The following is a 15,067-nucleotide window of genomic DNA, read 5'->3' on the forward strand; positions in this document are numbered from 1 at the left end:
AAAATGTAACACAGGAAAACATGAGGAAGTTTCCGCATGAAAGGAAAATCTGGATCAGTTTCAAAGCATAATTAACATTGCAAATTTCTGGGATAGTTTCAAAGCATAATTAACACGGAGAAATTCTAAAACTTTTATGAGTAATATTCTCAATGCTAAGGCATTAGCTACGTAATAATTTCTCGTTTGAGCTGTGGGAACTGGATTACATTCAAAGAACTAGTTGCAAGAGCAATTGAGCACTTTCCAAAACCCCACTTTCCAAGTGCCAGTTGAAAGTCAAGTGTAAATAAGTTAACGATTACAATTTCACCATAACAATAAGCATACAGGAAGCATACAGGGTTTCTGGAAGGCTCAGACTTTACTTTGATGTCAACTCCCTCAGATTGTACTTTGATAATTCCTTATATTTCTCAATGATCCCGATCAGGCATACAGTCTGTCAAGTAAAAGAAGATGCATTAGTTCTAATTCAAACTGATACAAAACATAGTAAGGTGCATGGCCAACAGCATGGCTTTCTTACCCTAGCAATTTCAACTACTATGGTTTTATCAGGATTTTTTAGATCAACTTTATGGGGTCCAGGAACTGACTTCGCCACAGCATCAATGATTTCCATCCTGTCAATACCAGTATTTGCCCTGGCTTCATACATTACAGCAAACTGCACACAAATAAACTGGTCAAGCTACACAAAAAAAGGATTCTGTCATAGAAAGAACTTAGCATAAAATTTTGTTGACAAACACTTGAATGTAGGGACAAGTAATCAGATACATAATAGTGCATTTAAAAAGAGAGTTAAAAAAACTTTTAAAGATAGTAAAGCAAGCTTTCCAAGAGTGTTGCCATTAGCAGCATTCCAAAAGAAAATGTAAAGCAAACTTTCCAAGAATTGTTAAATAGTTCATTGTACTATTAATAAACCTACTGAGCTTTGTTAATTCACAATAATAACACTAGCAGCATTTGGGTAATCTGGAATGCATGTTCAAAAGAAAGCTAAGGGATACTAATACACCATATTACCTTGAGTGGTTTTTGAGTTGGCACAGGAAAATTCTGTTCCACAAGAGGTTTGATTGCTCTTGAAATTTCCTCCTTTGAAGCATAACAGGACACTTCGATTGGCAACATTCTCAAAATAAACCTACAGGTAATCAACACTGCATCAGTGTTTTCTGTGTGCATGTTCGTTTTTCTTGTAATAGAAACTAAAACTATATACCTTGACATATGTTTTCTTGTCGATGCTGCTGATGTCACTATTCGATGAACTATATCCTTGGGACTTTTATCTCCATCTTTCTTCCGCATTTGAATAAATACTACACCATTACAACCTGATTCGAGCTTTACAAAGCGCCTCTGTGTAGATAAAAAAAGTCTCTTAGAATAAATACACAAATGAAGGAGGAAAGGTGAAACAAAGAGTAGGGGCAAGTATTAGCCCCAGTGTCCCCAAGTTATAATCCAATGCACGAACTAAAGAATTAGGCAATAGGTGTATTGTTTTGCTATAAAATAAAAATTACTCTTCACCCAAAAAGTTAATATCTCGTGAAGAAAAATGATAAATATAAAGGGAGATCCTGCTACAAATTACTTAGTAAAAGCTGAAAGTGGTGTTTTAGATAACCAGATGATTCTACTCCTAAAGTCAATAATAGTCCCCAAACTGGAACACCGTTGATGAAGAAGTCAACAAGTAAATATGTTGTTCCAGAACTATTTTGAAATCTAGAGGGTAATATGTAACACAAAATTTTCCATCTACTCGGTCATAAAAAGGATAGGTGGCAGAAAACTCAGAAAGCAGGGAGACAATAAAAAGAATGCAGTATGTATGCTGTTACCATTAGAAGAATGACAGAAACAAAGATAGGAGGATTTTTATCTTTGTATTTTCAAACTCCAAAGACCTCAGCATTAGTTGCATGTGTAGAAAATTATGAGAAAAACCGTTATCATCAGATAGGCCACAAAAATGATTGAGTGAAGCCAGAAAATATAAGAAACATAAGATCTGTGAATTAAGCTTTTGACAGTAACAATACAATAATATACAGAAAACTGATCATATTAAGTCACCTTTTTCTTGTCTCCCAATTCTCTGAGTTCTTCATCAATTAACGTATCAATAGACTTCTCCACTTTATTACTTGAATCCTGCACTGGAACATTTGTTTTGCAGCACTGTTTCACAACTGGTAGCTCATTAGCTGTCTTAGTCTTAATATTGTCATTGTCTCCTTCATTATCATCAGTTTTATTTCCCGCGGCGGCATGCACATCATCAATTTTATGAGGATTTTCTTTTCCTCCAATTTCATTGTCATGACCGGCATTCTCATTAACAGAACTATCCATTTTTGGCATTTTGTCCCCATTTGCCTCATCTCCCTCAGCTTTTTCACCAATACCGGCATCCTCATCAACAGAACTATCCAGTTTCGGCTTTTCGTCTCCTTTCGCCTCGTCTCCCTCAGTTTTTCCACCAATACCCGCATTCTCATCAACAGAACTATCCAGTTTCGGCTTTTCGGCCCCATTCGCTCCCACAGCTTTTTCACCAATACCGGCATGCTCATCAACAGAACTATCCAGTTTCAGCTTTTTGTCCCCATTCGCCTCGTCTCCCTCCCCAACCTGAACTTGCACCTCCTCCTCATCATCCTCATCATCACCACTACTAGAAGAGTCAGAATCTGCAAACGTAATTTTTTTATTTTTAGGCCTATTAAGTAACTCTTTCACACTTAAGTGTTCCCCATCAACTAGGTCTTCATAAAACTGCAATAAAAATCAAAAGCATGATATCACTTTACTGAGAAGATAAAATGAGAATACCATCCCACTAAATGTGAAATACAAATCAAGAGTAATTCGAATGAGAAAACATTCAAACCTAAATTATTCCAGCTGAATAACAAAGAAAAAGAAGAAAAGGAAAAGATTAAGAATAAATCTACAATGAACAATCTCTGTCTTCCTCAAAAGGCATAAAAACAACGAAAGGAACATAAAAACAACTTGCATTAACAGAAACTTGCACTTGTATAAATTGGCATCATTAAGAATCACTTGGTATATCCTAAAAAATGCTGAAGAAAATTCAATAATGTATTTTTCATATAATGCTTCAAATAAAGCTCATCTCTTAATCTCTTGGCCCCTACTTTTAAGGAAACGGCAAACTGAAACATGAGCCTTCCACAGAAGCAACTCAGCAAGAGATTCCTTCTGTGTAAGCAGAACCATAGTGCAATCCAAATTTCAAATTCAGTATATTATTTCATTCTCTCTGCGCGCTCTGTAATCCTCTTCTTCCAACAACTTAAACAAAGGAATATACTAATCGATTGATTTCCAGCTGAATATACTAATTGCAGTTGGAAACAGAATGAAAGAGATAAAATAAAATTGAGATGGTGCCTTACGGATTCAAGAATATTGAGAGCTTCACGTGAGGCTTGGTGTTCCCTTCCTCCTTCACAAGTGATGAAAACCCCTTGTACTCCAGGGTGTAATGGATACGAACCCTTCTTCACCGGCTTCTGAAAATTTTCATACAAAACAGGGTTAGCACTGCAGTAATCGAATAACAGAGAGAGAGTGAGGGAAAAGTGATGAACAGAGCAGAGACATTGTGAGGGAGGTAGCGTTTTCTCTTCCTCCCACCGGCGGCGGCGGCATCGCCTTTACCCTCGGACGCCATGACACACAACAAAACAGGTTAGTTCGAAGCAAGTGAAGTGACCAGTGCTTATTATCTCGGTGAATTCTTTTTTTAATTGCACTTTTGTCACCTAAGTTACCAACTTGTGATTATTTAGTCCCTATACTTTTTTAAGTTATGTTAAGATTACAAGTCACTATTTTCAGGTAAAAATAATCTAACTATTTTCATATTATATTGACTTTGCAATATGTACTTAACTATTGACTTAATGTGTTGTTTTCTAATCGATCTTGGAGTGTTAACACGTGATTTACGTGTTAATGCATCGGTTGTACTTGAATATAAAATGTGATTTTCGATATTCGAGAGAGTTAATCTTATAACCTACCGGATGTGAGAATATCTTGAAAAACCAAAAAATTAGTTGTGTTGAAAGACATTTTGGTTATTTTACTCAGTGCAAACATTATATTATATTTTGGTGTATTGTGTGACCAATCTCACAGATTGTACTTCGTTCTTTGATTATCTCATTCCAACTCAAACAGGATTATCTCAATGGAAAATGTATTTGGTTTAAACAAAAAAAAAGGGTCAATGTCTCTACTCTCTACCAACTTGCTAGCTTGAGGACGAAGAACAAACATTCAGGAAGCTCAAGGAGCGGAATGGGGGCACTTACACTCGAATGTGAATATTTGAATATTTGTATAATTATTTTTCTTATTTTCAAAAGCGCATCCATTAACAATTTTATTCATCAATGCTTGCATGCATTTGTAGAAATAACAATTATTATAATGTCCTACCTAGACCATTCTTCCATTCATTTTTAAGATCCCTACACATATCTCTAAATTACTAATAACTTCTCTCATGCAATGCTTCATAACTCTTTAGAAAACCAATTACTCTTCCCAAAAAATATTAAATTCTTTTCATACCTAGGTCACGAAGTATATCTGCAAATATTGAGAAGCACGTTAGTCAGGCAGATCAGGTTGCATGATCATCAATTCTGCAGTTGATGTGATAATCTCGGGAATCAATAGTTCCAAGCAAACACAAGTTGAGACCTCTTATAATCAATGTAATATAGTGTCAGGAGTTTAAGCAATTACTCCTAACACTATTATTCATTGAATAGAAGAGATCTCAGCTGATGTGTGATTTAAAAGCCATCATCTTTTTTTTTTTGTACATTGGAAGATATTAAAGCCATCATCTCTAAGTAATACCAATTACCAACTGATAAGAAATCCATGCCAGTAAAAAAAATTACATTAATTATATAAATGAACATTGATCAAAGAATAGACGAAACCTTCCTTTACACAGAGAGACATAAAATAGAAAGAACATATAATTTACAGGGCTATGTGTGTATATATATATTTCAATCAATATATATATAAATAATTTATAGCAGGTGTACCAACCCTATTCACATTTCAGGATGAATAGGAGGCTGCAAGCAGTGCCGCCCCAATACCCGATCCATCTTCGGTCACTTTCAGAACTACATGCTTAGCAATATCTTCTCCCATTATTTCATTCAAAGCTTCACGCAAGTACTCCCTAAACAATGGATAGCTAGAATACATTCCTCCTTCAATGGCCACAACTGTTCTTCTCATTTTCATGTCACTTCTACTCCGTCCACCTGCGATGCCACCACTCCCGTCTCGACCAATCTTCTTCAAGATACCGACAATGCCGGCGGCTGCTAATCGGGCGGCTCTTCGAGTCACCACATCACACACCTTCACCACAATTTTCCTTGCCTTCAGAGGAACATCTGGAATCTGAGATAGCCAAATACATTTTAAATAGTATTCTTAAACTAGCAGACAAGGACAGCAATATATATGGTGGTGTCTTGACTCGTTTACCTCGAAAACGTCATTAAGGATTTTCGCAACTTCCCCCAAATCAGGAGAATCATCTTCATGCATAGCAGCCATTAATGGAGTCCTGAAATTCCATCGGGAAAGAGATTAAATCTATTTAGAGCCTGAGATTTGGAAATGAACATTTGAGTATGGAAAATTTTAGCAATCCTAGGAAATATGTCTATAGAAAACGTAAGCATAGATGGGAAAGAAAGAAGCGCATCATTTCCAGAAGCATACTAAAGGTCCTTCAGTAAAGGATCAAAACAATACAAAATGACAAGGTTCATAGAATTAATATAAATTCCTACTGCAAATTCAATCTCATAAAGCAATATGAAATTGGTCGTAATTAATCAAAATGAAAGTGAACTATTAATTGATGAGCCAGACATGAGAGCAAAATAATGAAGAGCAGAACTTAGCAAAATAGTATTATGGATGTCAAAAAATATTAAAACATAAAATTCATATTATGTCAGGGATCTTCAGTTTAGATATTACTAAATCATCAAACAAGTTAAATATCCACATCAACATTGTAAAACAATATCACTTTTTTTTAATGAAAAAGATCTCATTCCGGTTTCAGTAGTTAGTATGTTTTCCTTGGAATACATAATGCATGACAGAGATTTCAGTTCACACCTCAGTATGAAAGGGGTTGAGAGCTTGGAAGAAATAGGTCCAAACATTTCCGATTCCAATAACATCCTGAGAATAACTCTCCTAACAATGTCACCAAGATACATTCCTGATATCATTTTCTCGAAACCCTGCATTCCAAATCCCCAACATTTTAGTCAAGATAAAAGACAAATCCAGCAACAGAAGTCAATAGAAGCGGAAACTAACCTGATCATTTGGATTAGGGCTCTCAGCATCTAAATCAATGTCATATGATGTTCTTGGTAAGTGAGATGACCAAAAGTTTCCCCATTCCATATTGACAACCTAGAAAACACAATGACTACAATCAGTTCAAAACCAAAACCAATAACAACAACACCAACAACAACAAAAGCCTTACCCCACTAAGTGAGGTCAGCTATATAGGTCACATACCATTGAGCTCAATCAAAAACCAAATTATAAAAAAACTAAATTATGAAGTTCAAAGCCAAAACCCCCCAAAAAACATGAAACGAAAAGAGAACACTACCATTCTTCCTGATGAGGTAAGAAGACCCTGAGACTTGATGATAGCATCAACTCGCTCCAGATAGCAGGCGTTGGTACCAGTACCAATTATAATTGCAGCAACAGTATCTGTGTCATGATAATGTCCAAGAGCTAATGTTCCAACTGTGTCATTAACCTGTAATACAAACAGGAAGTCATGTTTCAACTCATGTAATGAAACAAAAACGAAGTATTTTACATGAACGAACACATTTTCCTCCACACAAGATTAGGGTATAAAATTTACACAACTATAGAAATCATTACAATATAATCCAGTTCAAAAACAGAATTGGAAGAAAAAAATGACATTGTGTAAAAGTAGCTTTTAACAGGCAAATAACATTAAATAAAAAAAAGAACCACTAGGCCATGTGAGCAACCGCCAAGGTATCATGCTAGTTCATTCCACACGCATCCATTTTATTATTTAGATTTATCAATGATAAAGTCAAATAAAATAATAAACTCAGACATCTTTCAAGTTACAGAACATTACTAATATCCTTAAAAAAATCATTAAAGGAAGAAGTGATCTTAGAAATCACAAGACATCTCAATACTGATTGTGTGATCAAAAGGCAAGCATTATTGTGAGAAAAAAAGTATGAAAAAAGAAAATTGATTGATAACCTAAAAATTAAAGCACTTCCTTACCAAGACAGCTACCCGGACATCTAGGCCTTTTCGAGTCAAAGCTTCCTGCAAACATGCCGCAACATCTCTTCCTACCTGTCAACAATCGGTTTTTCTTCAGACTCACATGGCTTTGATATTTACATCACTACTACAGAAAAACCAAGTGCAACTTGAACAGGATATTAACATCTATTTCATAACTGCTCAAAGGGTAAAAAGAAAATAGACATTTTGAAAGAAAATAGCCATTTTCGTAACTGTTTAATCGGGCCAGGATGGTTAGAAGCCTGCTCTGAGACCTATAACAAATGTAAACAAAATTGAAAATTAAATTCAACTACACAACAAACGTAATACTTTAAGATTACAAAATATTTTTTCAAAATATATACAAAACAAATCAAATTATCACCCCCGTTCAAGATCACGCATATGACAAAGTTCACCATAAGAACGAAACAAGAATTGCTTCCTATTACAAAGTTCCCAATGAATGCTGCAAAGTCAATTGACTTACCATATCTGCAATGGAAAACGCTTTTGTCCATTTGATTAAGATGCCAGATGAAACAGACATTTGTTTCACAGGAAAGGAGAATGTAAACCCAAGTTCCCTGCAGTCCTGTGAAATATTGGAACTATCCCCTTCTTTAGCAATGAATTCCTTTAACGAAGAAGCAATAAAATCAAAGAGTTCCTGCGAGCAGCAAAAGATAAATTAAACTCCGTCATATTAAAAGAGCAAACAAAAAACCACAGAACACTGAAATTTGGGCGAGTTTCAACAAGTCACCTCGCCTCTACTAGTCATCAGAGGTTGGGGAATAGGTTGTCGTTCTACTTCATGTTCCAAGGCAGAGCAAGATTGACCACTTAAATGAACCCGCGAGACCCTGAAATTGGTACCCCCAAGATGCAGTGCATAATACGTTCCCCTCTCGGTCCTGATACAAGAAAATTATATGTCAAAACAAATCTATCTGAAAATACAACTATATAATCAGAACAAAAGTTATACTCAAGCATGTTGACAACATAACATGTAGCCATTAATATATCTTGCTGAAGAAAATGAAGATGGTAATTGCAATGCACGCGCTCGTAGTAGCAATGCAAGTTGATAACATAACATGTAGCCATTAATATATCTTGCTGAAGAAAATGAAGATGGTAATAGCAATGCACGCGCTTATAGTGGCAATGCAAGTTGATAATATAACATGTAGCCATAAATATATCTTGCTGAAGAAAATGAAGATGGTAATTGCAATACACGCGCTCGTAGTAGCGATTAATATATCCGCATTCACTTTTGGATCCACATTCAGTAACGCTCGAAATAGGTATAAATGAAATCAAACAACCAGAAATTAAGAACTACAGCCTGTTTGAATTTCGGTTACAACTACTGTTCAGTGCCTTGGAATTCGAGAACAGCGAGGCACGAAACATGAAAGAGACTGTCAAGTCTCGCTGGCATACACTGAATACGGATCCAAAAGCAAACATGCACTGAATCATTCTTACATCATTCTAATTACCTGAAGCACTCACCCAAATCATGCATCAGCGTCGATTACTCAAAACAGCACAGTACATGAGCCGATAAATATTAATTGGATATCGGTTACAACTACAGCTCAGTGCCTTGGGATTTGAGAACAGCGTCACGAGGCACAAAACATGGAACAGACTATCATAGTCCCGCTGGCATTCACTGAATGTGGATCCAAAAACAAACATACATGCACTAACTCATTCTTACATCATTCTTACAGCTTACAAGTGACCTTAATCACTGACACGAATCACGCATCACGGCATACATTTCTCAAAAGACCACAGTCCAGAGCAGATAACTATTAATTGGATGTTTAAAAAAGTTAATGTTAGTTAAAAAAAAAATCTCCATTCAAAAATGTTGCTGCTCACATACTTGAAAACCAGAAACTAAGCACATATAGGTGAAAAATCCAACGCCATCAAATAGACTATAACTTGAAGTGATTAGGCTATACACACAACAGGGCATAGAAATTACAAGCACATTGAAAGAAAACACGCCAAAAACAGGGGAAGCCCGAAAACAGACAGCGAAAATGACACAAATAGTGAGAACAGAGCCAGGAATATACTGAAACCCCATCAGCATCAGCAACAGCGTAGAAGAAGGCCCATCAAATAAAAAATGGAACACTATTCAATGGCACAGTTAATTGAAGCTAACAGCGCAAAACGAAGAGGAAAGCTTAAAATGATTACCCATTAGGGAGATTATCAACGTAGGTGAGAAGCATTTTGAGCTTGGAACCACCTTCTGAAGCCAAACCAGCGTGCATCTCCACTGCCATAGCATCCACCACCTGCCTCAACCTCCCAACGGTGGTATCACAGCCTTCCTCAAGCTCCCTGAGCACATTGAGCACTTTCCTCCACTTCCTCCTACTCCTGACTCTTCTCCCCACCACCACCGCCGCCACCGCACAAGCCGTCACAGCCACAGTCGCCGCCAAGCCTACCACCACTCTCCCCATGTCCGCGATCGATCAAGCTACATCGTACGACGCCGCTTCCACACTCTCCTCCGATTGCTCGACGCAGCAAAACGTCGACGTTTTAACATGCACGCGGGTGCTTCAACCAACCTCAGTCCGCAACAAAACAGGCAGGAAATCTTTCTCTAACACGGTTGCGCTCGGACGAAGCAAGCAAGTCGCCGGCGGCGAGTGGATTCTCCGGCGAACGGAACCGGAAAAGTGCAGAGGAGAAGAGAGAGAGAGAGAGAGAGAGAGAGAGGGGGGGAGGCGGCTTGTGATGTGTTGTTGGAAGGAGAACCGGTATGGGTGGGAAGTTTTATAAGGAATATGAAAAGACGGATTTGCCCTTGAAGAGTTTATGAAATGACGGATTTGTCACGGTATCTCAACACGATCTTTTTACCGTTTATGAGAGATTTTGAGGTTAATGACAAGTTTGACTTGTGCTCACTCTTTCTCTTTCTCTTTCTCTTTCTCTTTCTCTATCCTTCTACTTCTCCCAAGAATGTAGTATATATCACATGCAAAATATCTATATCTTTATTTTGCTTCCACTTTTATTATGTTTTCCACATCACGTTTTTATTACTATACTAGTTTTTTATTTTTATTTTTCAAACCCGTATCAATCCATCAATATTTAAGAATCATAAAATATGTCAACTTGAATTGAATTGACACAACACAATTTATCTGATTTTACCATTTTTGTAATAAAAAATAAATTAAAATATTACTTGAGGAGAAATTTATGATTTTTTTTCGAGTATCGGAAATATATGATCACACTGATATAGGTTAATCAATCAGATTTTGAAAAATTTTAAATGTATTAAATAAAGTTAATTTAATTAATAAACCTTTAAAATTACACTTTTATTGCATTGAAATTAAACTCAAATTACTTATTTATTGATTTTTGGGTGTCTATCTAATTTCATTAAGTAATATTACAGGTTCGAGTTAAGATTGTTTTCCCGCAAACAATATGGTTAAAAAAAATTGAAGGTAATGGTAAAAATAATATAACAATTTAAATAAAATCCGAAATGATGGAGAAAGAAAGCATAAAATAAATATACGATAATTTTCATATTTATTATTTAATTACTATTTTTATTATATAATATTATATTAATAATATGTTAGTTTTAATTTTAGTGATACTTTATAATTTTCTTTTCTTTTTTTGGAAAAACTATATAATAACAAGAACAACTAGATAAAAAAATAACAAATCCCTTAAAATAAAGAATTCTAACTCCAAATGAAGAATCTTCAAATAGTGAACTTCAATCATTCTCAAGCTCGTGCAGTCGCGCCCAGCTCTACAAGACAATTTGCCGCCGTGTTGCACTCCCTAAGAACCCACTTAAGCCACCTTCCAATCCATCCTTCACCAATCTCTAATGTCCTCCAAGAGAGGGCAAAACCTTCGGAATCCATAAGCTTCGTACAATTTATTACCAAATTAGTACTGTTAAAAGTATGAATTTAAACTTTAAATTAAAATAATTATATAACGTAAACAAGTTTGTGTTGAAATAATTTCAAATTATTTTATACTTTTAATAATTATATTCTTTCTAAGACAATAATTACCTTCTTTATTATTGAGCATACATTGTCCCTTTCTTAATTAAATTCTTATTGTAGTTTTTTAATTCTTTTTTTTAAATGTAGTTTTTTAATTCTAAAAAGACATATATATTGGCTGATGAAATTTTCATTTCATGTGATTATTATTATTATGTTTTAAAACTTAATTAAAGTGGGTACTCAGTTAACCCCTTAACACAAAAAACTATATACACTAAACACCATTAAGCTTTGCTAACAAAAAATACACTACATTTGCCTTAAAGGTGTTCTGGATTATTTTTGTCTTTTTGATAGAGTCCCAAACTAGAAAACAGGCATATGACATGGTTCTTGTCTTTATTATTAACTTCATGACAACACTAACCTCCTTTTAATATATTGTAGGGTAGCGATATTACACAAGCCCTATTTCAATTATTTGTATTTATAAATATTTTCATTGATTAACTACTTGTGAAGGTCTGATTTTTCAATCTTATATAACAGCTCAGTTATTCACGCTTTCAGTCATTTTAATTCATTTGTATCAAATTTGCGTTTTTGAGTACAAGTTTTTTTTTTGAAACTATGTTTTCTCCAACCTACACAAAGAGAGAAAAGGTAAGTGAAATAGATTTTTACTATATCTTCAACCCATTAAACACAAACTCACAAACATATAAACTGAGGGGTAATATTCTAGCTACCACGTTAAACTCAACGTTTATAGACAATTAATTGAATATAAATTCCAGCACTCTATAACACTATGTTTGTTTGTTGAGGTTTAAGAGGATGGAAATTAGTGAGAAGGAAATATGCCTTGAAAATAAATTTATATTCCTTTAATTTTAGTTTTGCTCCCAAATTCTATTTCAACTATTTCTGCCTATTTTCACATCTACATTTAAAGAAAAATATAAGAGTTGGAGTTGAGTAATACAAGCAATACAATATCTTAATTTTTTTCTGTCACCCATTATTTATAGTTATGAAATGTATGTATGTAAATTTTACTTACCTCTAAATTAATGAGCTTCACTCTCAATATATATAATGATATTCTCATCAACTGTGAATGAAAACTTTTAAATGTTTTTTATTATATATTTTTAACCATAAAATTTGAAAATACATAAGACTCAGTTTTTGTTTTTGGTCGACATAAGACTCTGTTTAACCAGCTCATTGCCATTGCAAATCGCAGGCACGCTCGTAGTTCGAAAAAATTGATCGTGGTTCAACGTTCAAAGTATGAAAAGAAAAAGAAAAGGGCAAGACTGTAATCTCATAAATTGCTGAGTGGGTTTGTCTCTCAGTCTCAGCAGCACACATGTACTGGTTTCCAACTTCCAAGCCAACATAATTTATTTCCAAAATAAGTACATTTGTTCTCAAACCGTGTTTTTATTTACATTTTTTTTTGAACTCTTAGTTGGTTTAATTTAAGTGGGTTTGAAAAATAATTATTTCAATCTTTTTAATCTTAATTCAACAATTTAAGCTTTTAGAATTAGTTCATGCTTCGAATTTTCAGGACTGAACATCTATCAATGATCTGTATACGAGTAGTGTGCAATAAACAGATTTATGACGTGTTAAACATACAGTTTTAGAATTCACGAGAGATCACTCTATTTGTTATGAAGACTATTTTAGTTGCATTTTAAGTCAATGTGAAACTTGAAACACAAGTAGATGTAAGGCAAAATCATGGAAGTTACCCTAACTTTTATGGTTCTTCATTATAATTTTAACTTTATTATGATTTTTCGCTGTGTATCTAAACATGCACCGCTCTAACAGTGAATCACTGTGAGAAAGTGAGTTTTGTTTATTTTATTTAAAAAAAAAAGGAGGAGACAGAAACGGCGACGGTAGCTGCGTATTGGAGTCCGTACAGTAGCAGCTGGCATCCGCTAATTCCAGCTGTGATTTCAGAGGCACCAGCACAACTAAAGCTAAAAATCCCACACGCAGCGTAGCAGTACTGTTCTTTTCCCCTGCCCCTCCCTATGTTTTAACTTTTAACTTTGTTTGCTTCTCAAATCCAAAAAAAAAATGTGAGAATACAAATTAAATAACACAAAATCAATTAAAGATTAATCTATTAACTCAATATCATGTATGCATGTTATTCTTTCAAAATATATATAATCTTCCTATACATTAAGTTATTTATTGTTGCAGAACAGATTATGAGTTTATGAAAAATAAAATCACATTGATTTTGCATTCACAATCACAGTGTACGGAAGAAAGTTTGGTGGTTTTGTTGATTGTGGGGGAAATCATTAAATAAAGTCTGTCTGTGTTATGTGGTTTGATTTTTGTCGACTGAGTTGAGTCACGAGATTTTCTGAGTATCATTCATATTGATAATGCTTACATTGCATACATACATTGCTGCAGTAGTGATGAACAAGGAATGATCGTGACCGTACATTTAACAAGTGTGTTTGTTTATGCAAAGACACCAAATTAAAATGAAAGGGTTTCTGGCTGCTCTAAAACATGAGGGAGTCATTTTAGAAGATAAAGTAAGAAATTGCAAATATTAAGAATTTATAAAATTTAATAAAACAACTTAATTAACTATTGTGAATTGTGATGACTTATTTTACCTTTAAATTTAGAAGAGTCGGATCCAAAATGAAACCATTTGAGTTGAGTTGACTACACCTACCCTTTTACTAATTAATATATATATGTTCGTTGGGCTTCCCTCCCCCGCGCACCGTTTTCATGTACAATTCTAATAAAACACGTGCTCACAATTCACTGTATTTTTTGTTTGGAAAAAACTCAAAATTCAGCGTGGCCTACAGCTAAAAGAGCAAAAATTGATTGGATCTTCAGTGACCTGTGATGAGGCCCATATGAAAGTGACACCAAAGTCTAGTTAATTAATCAAAATTGTAATTCACCCTCCCACCTTTACATCCCATGCGCAATATATCAAATATTTCATGGACATATAATGTAGATGAAAAAGGTTGATGGGATTTGATATAATATAATTCCTTTTTTGGGCACGCTAGAATTAAACAACTTGTCATGCTCATTAATTTTTTTCATGATTTATAAGTTACATACATTTGCATATGAAAACCACCATGATTACACGACGTCAAAAGGAGCGTGGAACAGACATTTTTGGATTAATTCAATATTTTGATGAACCTAATTAAAGGGGAGTTGACGCGTGCAACGAGCGCTTAAAAACATTTCTTCATTTTCGAATGAATAATGTTTAGTTGACATATCAATTCCACCTTCACCTTGTAAGATTGAGTAGAAATGAAAGAGAAATGAATAGTATGATTTGTGATGTGAGAGAAAATACAAAGAGAGATAAAAAGAAAAATATGTGGAAATTATATGGAAGAGAAAGTGAAGTGTGTATAATAATGTTATGTTCACACTTCTAAAATGAGGTGGAGAGAGGTGGAGGAGGAGAGAGATAGGAAAAAAAGAAAAAGTAAGAGAAAGAAAATATGAGATGTGATAGATGTTAAGAGGAGAGAGATAAAAATAAAAATAGTTGA

The 15,067-nt window shown here is 34.6% G+C and overlaps 2 protein-coding genes across 2 annotated transcripts; both read right to left on the reverse strand.

The window, feature by feature from the left end:
* Positions 1-50: 50 nt before the first annotated feature.
* On the reverse strand, positions 51-3,782 carry LOC130741267 (uncharacterized). The gene is made up of 7 exons (XM_057594116.1): positions 3,653-3,782; positions 3,447-3,563; positions 2,098-2,799; positions 1,235-1,374; positions 1,036-1,156; positions 530-670; positions 51-442 (listed from the first exon to the last, which is right to left on the reverse strand). Exons 1-7 carry the CDS (start codon positions 3,722-3,724, stop codon positions 365-367), a joined length of 1,371 nt encoding a protein of 456 aa, XP_057450099.1. The 5' UTR covers positions 3,725-3,782; the 3' UTR covers positions 51-364.
* Positions 3,783-4,914: 1,132 nt separating this feature from the next.
* On the reverse strand, positions 4,915-10,215 carry LOC130741268 (hexokinase-3-like). Its single transcript, XM_057594117.1, has 9 exons — positions 9,664-10,215; positions 8,195-8,345; positions 7,919-8,098; positions 7,420-7,494; positions 6,743-6,898; positions 6,436-6,534; positions 6,229-6,356; positions 5,581-5,662; positions 4,915-5,493 (listed from the first exon to the last, which is right to left on the reverse strand). Exons 1-9 carry the CDS (start codon positions 9,933-9,935, stop codon positions 5,140-5,142), a joined length of 1,497 nt encoding a protein of 498 aa, XP_057450100.1. The 5' UTR covers positions 9,936-10,215; the 3' UTR covers positions 4,915-5,139.
* Positions 10,216-15,067: the final 4,852 nt, after the last annotated feature.

Source organism: Lotus japonicus, chromosome 2 (genome assembly GCF_012489685.1).
Source record: "Lotus japonicus ecotype B-129 chromosome 2, LjGifu_v1.2".
Classification (NCBI taxonomy): Eukaryota; Viridiplantae; Streptophyta; class Magnoliopsida; order Fabales; family Fabaceae; genus Lotus; species Lotus japonicus.